At 31.8% G+C, this 13,991-nt stretch overlaps 2 protein-coding genes across 3 annotated transcripts; one reads left to right on the forward strand and one right to left on the reverse strand.

Annotated features, from left to right (window-relative positions):
* Positions 1–1,908: 1,908 nt before the first annotated feature.
* LOC140891042 (vacuolar-sorting receptor 1-like) lies at positions 1,909–9,613 on the reverse strand. 2 transcript variants are annotated; one of them, XM_073299275.1, is made up of 12 exons: positions 8,896–9,613; positions 7,593–8,285; positions 6,739–6,827; positions 6,576–6,645; positions 6,405–6,488; positions 6,156–6,232; positions 6,001–6,082; positions 2,846–2,928; positions 2,650–2,716; positions 2,448–2,576; positions 2,266–2,375; positions 1,909–2,188 (listed from the first exon to the last, which is right to left on the reverse strand). In XM_073299275.1, exons 1-12 carry the CDS (start codon positions 9,188–9,190, stop codon positions 2,111–2,113), a joined length of 1,857 nt encoding a protein of 618 aa, XP_073155376.1. In that variant the 5' UTR covers positions 9,191–9,613; the 3' UTR covers positions 1,909–2,110. The 2 variants fall into 2 exon arrangements, with proteins under 2 accessions (XP_073155376.1, XP_073155377.1); XM_073299276.1 differs by having other exon boundaries at positions 2,266–2,372; positions 8,896–9,612.
* Positions 9,614–12,707: 3,094 nt separating this feature from the next.
* Positions 12,708–13,373, forward strand: LOC140888084 (uncharacterized). Its single transcript, XM_073295760.1, has one exon. It carries the CDS (start codon positions 12,708–12,710, stop codon positions 13,371–13,373), a length of 666 nt encoding a protein of 221 aa, XP_073151861.1.
* Positions 13,374–13,991: the final 618 nt, after the last annotated feature.

Raw genomic sequence — 13,991 nt, forward strand, 5'->3', positions numbered from 1 at the left:
TGGGGTTGCCTCAAGTGTTTATAACCAACACTTTATTAGTTTAGATATTGTAACACACATATATAACTAGCCAATATTAAATGAAACGTTAGTCACACACTAATTAACATGAATTTAAAACTTAGTCAAACTTAGATAGTGTTTGGGAGAGCTTCTAGAAAGTACTTCTCAACTTTTCGTTAACAAAATATCACAAAATTTCAAATTTTCGTTAACGAAAAGCTGAGAAGTGCTTCTAAGAAACTCTCCCGAACACTACTTTAGCATACTCAATCCATACCAATGGAATGAAGTGATAATCAGTCACACACCGACAAAGGAAGTTCCTAGTACCTATTAAGAGGCAAAAGAGTCCTCCGACTCAGCCTCGTTTTCTTTGGAGCCCCATTATTTTGAAGAAAAAAACCTTATTATATATAAGCCCAAATTGGTCTAATATTGTTTATATTCTTGAATTTTTTTGTACATATCATAAAAATTTGTTTTCCATAGGCCCAATAAACTTTTTTTTTATTATTCCTGGTCTCTTGATAAATTTATTTATACAATTTATTATTTCTTGATCTCTTGATAACTTTTTTGTCAAATATAAATTTATTTTTTCTAGGTCCAATATAAATATATCGACTATTACATATTGTTTATTTTTTTACACTTTCTATAATGTATTGATTTGATTCGAAAAAATTTTACGGAACTAAAAGAATATCAACATACATAATGATGTATATATGGAGGATCTTTGTTTAAAATTAGCTTCATGCCCAATTATGCTTAGTATCAGCTTTCACACCAGTTGACATAAAATTGAAACACACTGTCAAAAAAAAATCAATTGAACTCAACATACTCAATCCACACGTGTAGATATGAAGTGAAAAATCAGTCACACGACATAAAGTGAAAACTAGTCACACATAATTCACATGAAATGACAATCGATTATACTCAGCATATTCAGTCCACATCAGTATACATGAAGTGAAAATCAATCACAAATAATCGACATCAAAATAAATTTCTTTTTCAAGAACTTCTCACATTTTGTTCTACTATTTCCATTATGCTAATCACTATCACATTATCCCAACATTTAAACAAAAATTATAATTAAATTCAAGTTTACAAAATAATATTTAATTTCAAATAATATATATTTTATGCATGCAATGCATGTGCTCCGTATACTAGTATATATATATAAAGCATATAAATTGTTTATGGGATAATTGTATACATTACTCCTCTAAATCAATAAAGTGTTGAAAACCCACTATGACTATAAAACTTCTCGTGTTTTCGAAATTTGAGCACACATACCCCTGAAAATACGTACAAACAAGGGATTGTGTGCTTAAAATTTAAAAACATGTGGATGTATGTGCTGAAGATTAAAAAAACACATGGATCTATTAGATCATTATTTTTTCATAGGATATTTTTAACAATCTCGAGATTTCACATGGATATTGTATGCAATGAACCCATTCTTTACTTGAAGATTTTTTTAAAAACAACTATACTTGAAGGCCATTTTTTTTTTAACTTCACCGCCACTCAAAACAAACAAACCAAACCAAAACAAAACAAAACAGACTAACAAACTTCACCGCCAGAGTTTGATTTTCAAATTTTAATTTATTGCCATAAATGGCTTTTGGACGTCGGTGCCAATTTTTTGTAATGCATTTATTGTTAGAGTTCAACCTACCTCGTGAATATTACCCTAACGATAGATCTAATATCTTATGATTTATTACATCACAATATATCATTAATTATGTCTATGTGTAAAGATATGAATCATTAGATACATGATTTGAATAAATGCATTTATCCATGTCCAAGAATAATGATTCATTTAATATCCATTTGTTTAGTACTACTATTACCATACAACTTCCGTGATTCATTTAATAGTGTATAATCGTGTGTATTCAGACAATGCCTTTGGTCAACAGCATCCAGACAGATGAAGTTGACGCCAGTGAGGATTACAGTTATCAGTTATATCCTTTGAACAGTACCCATGGTTTCAGTTTCGTATGTAAAATGCTACATCATTGGTAACATCTTTTGACAAACAAATAAATAAATGGGTAATGAATTTCTAAACATTATTATTCCCTCGATTATCCAGTGGCATATACTGTGCCATGATAGCTCGGATCTCAGAGTCCATGTATCTCTGCACAAGTAACATTTCATTCGATCAGACAGCAAGAAACAAGTACCAAACTTAGATAGTCAAATCCATAAACATACCCGAATCCTGTACTTGTACACAGCGTATCCTCCAACTCCAGCCACGACCAAAAGCACCATCAAAAACCACACAAAACCCCACCTAACTTCGCTACTACCATCTTTACCTGCTAAGAATATTATGATCATTAAGCATCACACCCATTTCAACTTTTCCTGTATATATACATTGTATTACTTACTTATACATATGTCATGCTCATGTATGTATACCGAGCTCCCACCGCAACTGCATTCATAACTTCCCCAGGTGTTTGTGCATTTGCAGTCTGCGCATTGGCATGCTACCTTTTCTTTGCATTCATCAATGTCTAAAGCAAACAACCCAGCTAAGTCTATTAAATAAAATTGCCGACAGTTCCTCTATTTTGGTATGTTTTTTACCTTCACAACTATTAACACCATCACCCCTGAATCCTGGTGGGCACTTGCAACCTTTTGTATGGTCGTCCTGAAAATTGTTGATCAAAACTTTTCAGCACATTGTGCAAAGAAAGGAACTAGAAAAAGAGGATAAATCCGCCAAAAACAAAAAAAAATTGAGACGAACTATTTGGCTGTTACGGGTCAGCCAACTCACCACGCATGCTGAGTAGGTCCTTCCACCTTTACTTCCCTTCCAACACCCTCCATTATTTATTTCACATCTCAAAAGTCCAGAAGCTGTGAGATCAACACAAAATACTATGAATGCAGGCTAAGAACAGAAGTTATAATCAACACAAGAAAATTAAAAACAAATACTATGAATGCAAATTAAGAACAGAAGTTATACTTCACCTAGTCGGCCGATCAATGCAACGATTCCTTGGCATCGCTTTTCTAAAAAATGAGGGCAGGCGCTAGGCGGTCCTAGGCTGCGTCTTTTAGAACATTGCATATTTGTCAATTTGTCGTTTGTATTACCTTTTTTCAGTAGTTTTCTTTAATTCTTAATCTATATACCCATAAAAGTGTGGATAAAGGCATTTTTTTTCCATTTCTGTATTGACAAAATTAGCCTTCTATCCACACTTCTTTGTTTAAATATTAAGCACAATATGAGTATTGTTAGCTTGGCCAACCACTTACCCACATTTTCCTCAACTTATCATTGCCACTAATTAGTTATCATTATAACTATTAACTATTGATAAAATTAAAAATATAACTTAAAATTAAACTTAAAATCAATATAACTTATAATAACTTATGTTTATCCACACTTCTTTGTTTAAATATTAAGCACAATATGGGTATTGTTAGCTTGGCCGACCACTTACCCACATTTTCTTCAACTTATCGTTGTCACTAATTAGTTGACATTATAACTAATTAACTATTGATAAAATGAAAAATATAATTATAAATCAAACTTAAAATCAATATAACTTATAATAATTTGTTTGGTTATTGTTAATTAGTTTTCTTTAAATATTAAATATTAAACACAATACGTAATATTAGTTGTCATTAGAGCACTAAAAATCAAGAGAGTTAAAAATTTTCAGTTGCCTAATGCATAATTACTTATTAACCAACTAAATTGCCCACCTTCTCCTCAATTTACCATAATTTTCGGTTGCTCCCCATAATTATATATTATAAAATAGTACTTAATCATAACAATAATCTAATGACAATTTATTAATCTCATACACATAAAAAGACAATTATCTCCACAAAAAGACAATCAAACATTAACTAAACAAATACATTAAACAAATAATTTGAATAAAAAAATATAATACATTTTGCGTTCATTTACCGGTACTTAATCATAGGAATATAACAATATAATTATAATGACATGCAATGAATGTTACAAAGAAACAATGTCCGCGGAGTTTTAGTTTTTTAGACAACCTTTTGGTAACGATTTTTCTACTTATTAACAAAAAAATGAGTTGATATATGGCCTACTAGTATCACATGTTTATTTCAATCAAGCTAACAATTAGCTTGTTATTTTTTTATTGTTATGTTATACTCATGATTAGTAATTGGCTATGTGATTTTTTTGTGTTATTTCCATAAGAGTTTTCTTAATTAAATTATAATTATTTATAATTAATTAATAATTAAGTTTATTAAATGGATGGTGAAGTAGCCCAATAAATAACATTATTTATTTAATTCAGAATATGAATCGGAGTCCAAGAAAATTATTAAAAATAGAAAAGTAAATATTTATATTTTATTTTGTAGCCAAGCGCATATGCTCACTTGTAATTTGAAATTATAATGTTTTAATGGATAAATAATTAATTATTGTTAAATTAATAACATAAATTAATAAACAATTAAACTTAAAACTAATGTGATATTTCAAATGGTTTATTCTATTTTCTCATTTTATAATTTATTATATCATATTAATTTGAGTGATATAATTGTCATAACTTAATTATACCCAATAAAAAATATAGTTAATTTAATTTAAAATTTATTAAATGGAGTTCGCAAAATGACATCATAATTGTAGTTAACAGAATACCACATAATTATATTCTATAATCATTATCTAAAATTATACAATTTGGAAATAAGGAAAAAAATCTGAATACTTGGCCAAATTTTTTTTATTAATATTCTAATTTATTGGTAATAAAACAAGTATCATTATATATTAAAAATTAAATTAAGTTAAATTAAATAAAGTTAAATTAAATTAATAAAAGGGGTAGTCCAATATCCAATGTTCTACCTAAATAATACTAAGAACCAATAATTATGAACAATTAAATATAAAATATTTATCTCTTTCATATAAATGTACAAAAGAAATCAAGAAGATAGTAGATAATTGAACTTAATGTTATATGTTTAACTTCTTTAATAGACGCCCTTTTTTGGTTAGTTATGAGCATTATACTTTGATACATATTAATGGGATCATTAGTTATCATTATATATCTATCTAAATCGTTGATTTATTTTGTTTTGTAATTACTCTTTTTTTTATTGTATGATGTGTGGATCGGTAAACATTTTTTAAAATATTTGTTTCAATCCATATTGTTTTATAAGTGTTATGCTAATTATATTACCATTTACGAATAACACATGCTTTAGAGATAAAATTTTTTAACTATATATATGTTTTTAATTCATATAATATTTAATTGGTGTAAACGTGCATTGCACGTTTTTTTTTTGCTAATTACATATCTGAAATCCAAAAAAAGAAAGACAATGCTTATATTAGAGTTGTCAATTCGGGTCGGCCCGAATCGGGCCACGGGTTAAGGCGGGGCGGGGAGGCCCGTCCAATTTTTTTAGGAATTTTACAAATTATATTATAATTTGTATTTTTAATATTTTATATATTGTTAATAAGTTTTGAATGATTTATATACGTTTATTAAACTTTAAAAAATTTATATGATTTATTATAATTTATGTATAATTGATTAATTTTGAATTTATATTATTTACAATGATTTATGTATGGTTAATGAACTTTGAAATATGTATATCATTTATAATTGTTTACATATGATTTTTTTTAAAAAAAAAATTCATATTGTTCTAATTTGATTTGAATTTTTTTATTTTTTGGCAGGTTGGGGTTTAGAACAAGTACCCGACACCAACCTGGAAAAAAACAAATTCCACCTTGGGTACAAACCGAACCCGACATTTTGACAAATTAACCGATCCGATCAGGTCGTTTGGGTACTTGATACCTGAACCTGAACACCCATCCTTGGACTACACTATAGGCTGTAAAGGGCAGCAATAATCATTAATTACCTTCACAATGAGTATAACCATCACCAACAAACTTCACTCCCTGCACAATGGGGCACTCACACACCCTTCCCCGGAACGTATCCTGTAAGAAATTTTTATACCAATCAGACAACAATTAACAGTCCAAAGATGAAACTTTTAAAATATGTGACTACCCGGCATGCAGTAATGTTAGCAGCCTTATCCTCCCAGCATCCACCATTGTTCTCCAAGCACTCGTTTGTTTCCATATCTGCCCCAAAAGAACACGTTAAATTGCAACTTTGGCACGTAGTTAGTAAGAAAAGGGATATTTGTGGTACCATAAGTGTAAATGTTTCAAAATCTTACGTACTAGTTTGATAGAGAATTGCATGCCGAACATATTGCCAAGAAAATTTAGGAAACAAAGTAGAAACAATGACCTTTGGTTAAACAAATGGCAGGTTCTGTAGTTTCCTCAAAACCCGAACAAATTGCCTTTAAAACCGCTCCTTTGTCCAACTTTCCTGAAGATCAAACTCAGTTACATGAAAAGTGCTATTCTTCTTCGATATGACTCAGGAAGCAAGGTGGAAGTCACTTAACGTTCTTACCTCTATATTGTCTATTGTTCACAACAAGAGTTGGCAAGATAGTAACATCTCCTCGTGAACCCTTCCCTAACTGAGAATGTAATGCATCATCGGTTAATAGCTCAGATATAAACTCTCACCAAAATGCTATGTGAATATATCAAGGGTTTTATGACAATTAAACCTGTGCTTCCTGTTCTGCTTGTAGTATTGGGTTATCAACATCAGCTTCAGTATCTCCAACACACTCATCAATCTTTTTAACATCAACTCCTACACAGAAACCATTAGTCAATGAGCAAGTAGTAAGCCTGGGCTTCTAAAAAGATGGAGATTTATTTATGACATTAACTAAAGTATGTAAAAGATGAAATTACAAAAAATCGGATTTCTCAGATGGCACAGGCCACAATTGAGAGCCAATGAAGGGCATGCAGAACTTCCATACTGAAAAAAGGTTTAACTAGCACAAAGTCTGTAATCAAATACAGGGAATTTAAATTTCTAACCTTCCTGCTATGTTTATTTTTGAAAAAATGACCTTTCACAAAAGACACAATTTTTGCCAAGATCGTAATCCTAGATTCCAAGTAAAAACCACATCAATTAGTAACAGAAGGGGTTTACGCAGTCATGATGATGATTAATTCATGATCAGAAGTCACAAAAAATGTCAAAAATTTTGGGCCGTTGACATTAAGATGAGTACACGATATATAACAATATAAACAATAGGCTGCTTACATTTAAGAACCCCAGGATGATAATGAATCAAATATACATAAACAGCAGGTTTTCAGGTCGGATAGGAGAAGATATTAGCATGCTCACAATATTCCCAGAGAATAATTAAAAAGCAAAATATTTCTATACGGGTAAAAAAATAAATGTGCCACACAGTAACTGTCAAAAAAGTGCCATACAGTAACCATCACCTTTACATAGCCCCCGGTTGTCTACTAATGCATTTTGCATTTTGAATACATAATCATTAAATTTTCTTCTGAAGATAACGTGCACAAAGGTAAATTGACCTACCAAGTGATCGAATTACTTGATCAGCACACTCTTTGGTATACTTTTTCTCTTTCATAGGACATCGAATTGAAAAATCAGTGACATAGTCCCACCATTGCCATGGCTTTCCATTTGTATTTGCCACCTTAAAGAAGCAGGCTTGGCGTAGATTTTGCACAACGACATCCTTACCATCGTATCCCCTGCTAAAATCTTGCTCAGGATCTGGTGCACAATATCTACCGTGATTGATACACTGGGACTTGCACTGTTTGCTCAAAATAAATGCCTCAGGACAAAACCAAGTGATATAATGAGGAGTAAACTGCGTGTAGCCTTTCTGTTCAAGTATCTGGGCAGCCCCTTTAAAGTTTCTGACAAAATCTAACTGACTTTCACACTTGGGACCACATTCATCATTACTATTTGTCCAGAGCTCATATTCAACACGCTCATCTGGATGTGGCAGAGCCTCCCTCCAATCAAGGTTTATACTGACCATTTGTCCTTTAGATAATTCATTTTTTATTTTGTCCCCAAGATCCTTGCTGATAAGCGCCGATGGTATACTAATGTTTTGTAGATAATCTGCCTTAGCATCCTCTTTTTCAGGAGTATCCATCGTAATTAGAGGCTCAACCCTGTCATCAGCAACGAGAATAGCTGCAGCTCCACCATTCTGAGCATTCCATGCTTTCAATGTAAAATAACAGTCTGCCAGAAAATAAATAAAGATTACATACAGAATGGAGCGGAGGTAACAAAATTGATCATAATAGCTAGAGAACTACCCAGATTAATGCCTAATGGCATATATTTAAAACAAACACAGACGAGTAACAGCTAAGCACATATATGTAAGACAAATACAGACAAGCATATGTTCTTCGAAACACAAGTATAAAGTGATGTAGCTTAAGAGAAACTCAGGACTTACAGCCCCAAAATTCTCTCTTTTTAACAAGCACAAGGGATCAATTGCCAACTTCTAACTTTTATCCTAGGGAGATTTCCATAGAGAATTTGTATTTCTCCCAATCAAGTCATTGAGGTGAATTCTTCACAAGGGATGCTGGAACAAATTGGCATCGTGGTGCTTAAATTATAATCTTTTTTCGGATGTCACCTATGGTAGAACACACATCTCACTATCATTATTAACTTCTAGAGCCAACTAACAGGAAACGCACATAGAATTTCTTCTCTCTAAAACTACTAAACTAGCAATCACAGGAAAATGTAACATGAGGTGAACAAGCTAGAAAATGAAACTCAGTTTAACTTTTTTCCAAAAAAAGAGGAAAAATAAATTAATGAAATATACCTCCTCTGTCAGCAAGGAGGAAGATAGGAATGCTGCCAGGCTTATCCTTCAATGAAATACCCGCATCTTCAAAACTCGTGCATGCCTTCTGATTGGATTTTGGATAGAACACAGACCCTACCATCGTCCCACCATATTGAGGCACTCCAAAATTCCCTATCGCACTTTCGTACACGTCTTTCAATGAGTCTGGTGATGTCACCTTCAAGTTGTTCTTCTCCACAACAAATCTTCCCAGGCAAGACCCATGAAGAACAAACCAAACACACACCAATAGCCCAAAGGATTCCCTCATCTTCTTTTCCCTTCAATCAGAAAAGCATGGAATAAAATAGGCCTACCCAGATCAAGAAATATGAATCCGAGCAACCCTTTCACTTCTTTTTGAAGACTCCACTTGTGTTGCGTTAACACAACACAAATCAAAACATTTCCTAATGCAAAATAGAATCTTTAAACTTGATCAACGAGATTCAGATCATAAATATTGCGGATCACCCAAAATTTTGTCGAAACTCCACCCCAAAATTTGAGCTTAAACAAACAAAAAAGGCCAAGACGATTGAGAAATATATATCAATTAATGAAAAACAAAAGAAGAAGAAGAAGAAGAAGAAGAAGAAGAACGTGTGATTACGCTCAAGACTCTGTTCAGAAGCTATTGACGAAGCTATCGAAGAGGAAGCCACTTGAGACCCGTAATCTGGAAATACTAAATTATCAAAGACAAAATAACCCCTTTTAATAATTATTATATTATTATTATTATATCACGAACCATGCTGATTTGAAATAGTTACCTTCTCTGTTTTATTTTTTCATATATAAAAAAGAATTAGAGGATGTGCTCTATCAATAATTAATTTTTTATTACAAAAAATTGTCAAATATGGAACATCGAGTGTGATGTATTTGATTTGGAAAAAGGTACGAGTAATAACTTTAAAATAATGTATATATTAGTGTATTTGAAATTTATCATAATTATTATTGAAATTGTTTAATATCGACGATTTGAAATTAATTAATTTGACCATTCTAACAAAAGGAATTTAGATTAATAGCAACAATTCAAGCACAACCTTAAATAAATTCTAAGGACATGCTTGGTATGAGGAAATAAGTTGAGAATGAAATGAGCATTCACATATCATTTTTCATACATTTTAATGAGATCCTACACTAAAGTTAGTATCCAAATTATGTATCCGATGATTCACATATCTACGCATGAGCATACTTAATTATGGCAAAAACTCCTATGAAACGGTCTTAAGAGTCCCTTTTTTTATACGAGTCTCTTATATGGGTTATCCATAAGTATTACATTTTATGTCAAAAGTATTATTTATTATTATAAATATGGATATGGTTGACCGTCTCACAGGAGTGTTACTCATTAATTATATATTGTTGATGTGACAGATAATGAGACATTAGATATATAACTAGTGTAATATCCTTTAGTTAGGTTGAACTCTACTTCATACCTATTAAGGGCAGAGATTTATCAATATTTATGGGGTCCACTGAAAAAATAGTAGACACATATGTATTGATAAATCTCAACCTTTAAATCTTCATTGAGACAATACTTGTATAGGTAGGATCTCACTTACCGAGAAAGATCATTTCCATCCATTTTGAATGAGAATTGTCATTCTCACTTCATTTTTATTTTTGTACAAAATTTGTTCTATATATATAATATAATTATTTTATTATCATATAATAAATAATAATTATTAGTATTATGATTTATTTATTTATCTATAATTATTATTTTCAAAAATGTTAATTAAAAAATATCAATTATTTATTATTATTAAAAATATATTATAATTATTCAATATTATTATTTAAAAAAATATTATAATATTTATTTATTATTTATTTATTATTATATAATTTGATTCATAGATATCATATGCTATGACTCTTGATCTAGACAAGCCCAGTTCTAGTGGATGTTAACATAGGAAAAAAATGATTCCTTATTGGCCCAAGATGATTATTATCTCATGTCAGTGTCGTCCATCTCATGGCGATGAATATATCAAGGTTAACAAATTAAAGGATCGAAGCTCAATATAACAGGCAAATATCCATGTATTCATGGAATGAGTCGTGCAACATCAAAATTACACAAGTTATGTTTTGAAATTACAAAACTGTCTTCTTCTTCCAATATACCATTTAGTTGGATAAATGGAGATTTTTCTTCTTGGTTGATGAAATACCTTGTAACTCTATGACTTTCTTATTTATAATAAATAATCACAAGTGTTTTTTAAATATATATATATATATATATATATATATATCATGAAAAATTTCTTGTTATAAATATAATAATATAGACATATACTTATAACGTATAGATTCTCATATAAATAAAAATTTCAATAAAACATTTAATTAGGTTGTGCTTGGATAAAGTGATTTTAAATCCATGAATTTCAAATATATTCAAATGTAATTTTTGTTATTCAGAAAAGTAATACCATAAACTTGAAATCTACCTCTTGCATGTTTTGTATGGTATTTATGTTAATTATGATGAATTTCATGAAGTTCACCCAATAATGATTTGATTTGAAATCTATTATGATTTGTATAATTGATATGTAAGTAAATTATGAATTTAGGATATGATCTATTATTTCACTGTTAACAATAAATTACTAGTAGACTATCGACAAGAAAAAATGGCTGAGCACATGAGTACATCATCGATGAATAATCAAACTGAGAACCATTGGAAACCGCCGAGGAAGGGGGGCTAGCTCTTAAAATTATCGTCGGTGCATGTGTGAATGAAAACCTCGGTTGGTATAGCGTTGGTGGGGTGCTCCGGGATTGTAAACAAATAAACACGCCCATCTCAGTAGTACATTGAGAATTCCAGGCAGTCAAGGAAGGTATAATGTTGTTATATGCAAAAAATTTTCAAAATGTGGAAAGTTGTTATATATACACTCCTTTTTTATGGTGCAAGCTGCAGTCACAACCACTCAGCAAAATCTGAGATATGTTGGTGATTTTTCTTCGGAGCTTAGAGATCTTATTCATAAACTCGATCGTGATATTCTCAAATTTTATTCATGAACTTAGGATGACTAATAATGTTGGTTTTTTTTTTTCCCTTCATATTTCTCCCATTTATCTTTTGTCTGTTTGAATGTCTTTTTTTGGTTTTGATAACGCTTGTAACTGACGGCTTTATTCATTAACTACAAGTGTTTTTACCACTAATTAAAAACAATAAATTATATATAATTGAAATACATGCATGGATTTCAAATATTATATCTCCCAAAACCACCTTAAAGTAATGAAAATTAAAGTAGTGTAATCCTTTATTTGACTAATAAAAACATGTATCTTACTCAAAATATATACATAATGATAATATAATTAATAATGGAATTTTGTTCACGAGTCATGGGTGATTATTTTTATTTATATAAAGAATGAAAAAATAAATATATTGAACGAAGAAGAAAAGGACATACAATTAATTATATATAGTATTATTGCTCCAAAAGATAAAGCAATGAGCTGAGCATTATAGTGTCGACACATTGTGGATACTGATCATGGTTATCTGATTTTATATTATATATTATTACTTTGTGCATGCACTAGTATGCATTTGGGTTGGTGATTGAATAATTAATATGGTCCACGTTGAAGGCGCAACAAGCACTAGATGTGTTTGATGACATGAAACTCCACTAGCTAGCTAGGTGGTCCAGTATATATATGTATCACCCATGTATGTATCCTGTGTTAGCTAGCTATAAGCAAATATGGGAGGATGGAATATGAATGTTTACCTGGATAGCATCATAGTTCCATCCAGTTTGTTTATGACGATAGGATACCATGCTTACCTGTGGCATCAGTTGAGGCGCAAACCCATCATCACCTCAATCGGCCTCAACATGGTGAAACGAAAGGTTTGGATGAGGGAATTGAACGAGGGAGACGATAAAAAGGGTATGCTGGTTGTCCAAACTCTGAGAAACACGCTCATGTACTCAATTCTCACCTCCACCATCACCATACTCATCATCCTCTCTCTCGCCGCTCTAACTAACAACGCCTTCAACGCCAAACACATCTACTTGTTGGGGTCGCATGAGTCGAGTCGGATCATTGTGCTCAAGTATGGACTGGCCTCCATATTCTTGGTGGCCAGTTTCTTGTGCAGCTCAATGGCAGTGGGTTATTTGGTGGATGCAAATTTCTTGATGAATGCAATAGGCAAAGGCGTGGAGTGCTCCGTAGTGCTGGAGAGGGGATTCATGCTAGCAGTGGTTGGGAACAGGGTGCTGTGTATTGCTTTTCCATTGTTGTTGTGGATGTTTGGACCCTTGCCCGTGATTGTCTCCTCCGCGGCCCTTGTTTGGGGGCTTTATGACTTGGATTTTCCAGCTGCTGCTCATAAACTACTAATGATCATGCCACACTAGCTAGTAGTAGTACGTAGTAGTGTTTGTAGATTGTATTATTTCTTCATGCATGTGATCCATTATTCCTAATCTTGATATTTTAGGCTGGATGAAGAGCAATATAATTATGGACCCTCTGCTATTTCTCTCGATCGATTTCTCCAGCATAGCAAAAACCATATGCATATCACTGAATATTTTTACTTAATTTTATCATCGAATGAGCCATATATATATACCCAATTACGTACTAACAAAATTGAAAATGTCAGCAAAGGTGGGCTGGATGTCCCAAAGTCTTCAGAGGCAGCAGAATTATTGGAGGAATCGGTCCAATCTGGTGGCAGCCATCCAATGAAGAAATTTTGTAGGAAACGTACGAGGGGAGGGAGCTCTATTATAAATAGAGCTCCCCTTAACCATTCTCAGCATCCCTCAGCCTCAAGCATTCTTCTGTTCTTGAGTGCATTTCTTCTATCCCTAGTTATTTCTATATATTTGTGAAATAGGTTTTCTCCTGTATTAAGAGAGTGAGTGTTTCTTTGGAAACAAAGAGAGAGGTTGTAATTCTCCAAATATTATAGTGGAATTTTTGGTCTTGCCCGTGGTTTTTACCCTAATAATTTTTAGGGGTTTTCC

This window comes from Henckelia pumila, chromosome 3, assembly GCF_033568475.1.
Source record: "Henckelia pumila isolate YLH828 chromosome 3, ASM3356847v2, whole genome shotgun sequence".
Classification (NCBI taxonomy): domain Eukaryota; kingdom Viridiplantae; phylum Streptophyta; class Magnoliopsida; order Lamiales; family Gesneriaceae; genus Henckelia; species Henckelia pumila.

Excerpts from the sequence above, each read along its gene's own strand:
- LOC140888084 (XM_073295760.1), top strand. The coding sequence starts at position 12,708 with ATGGGAGGATGGAATATGAATGTTTACCTGGATAGCATCATAGTTCCA.
- LOC140891042 (XM_073299275.1), bottom strand. The coding sequence starts at position 9,190 with ATGAGGGAATCCTTTGGGCTATTGGTGTGTGTTTGGTTTGTTCTTCAT. Across the intron at positions 6,828-7,592 it reads TCAAGTAATTCGATCACTTG|GAGTTGATGTTAAAAAGATT; the intron begins GTAGGTCAATTT and ends GTTTCTGTGTAG. Across the intron at positions 2,717-2,845 it reads GGACCTACTCAGCATGCGTG|GACGACCATACAAAAGGTTG; the intron begins GTGAGTTGGCTG and ends AACAATTTTCAG.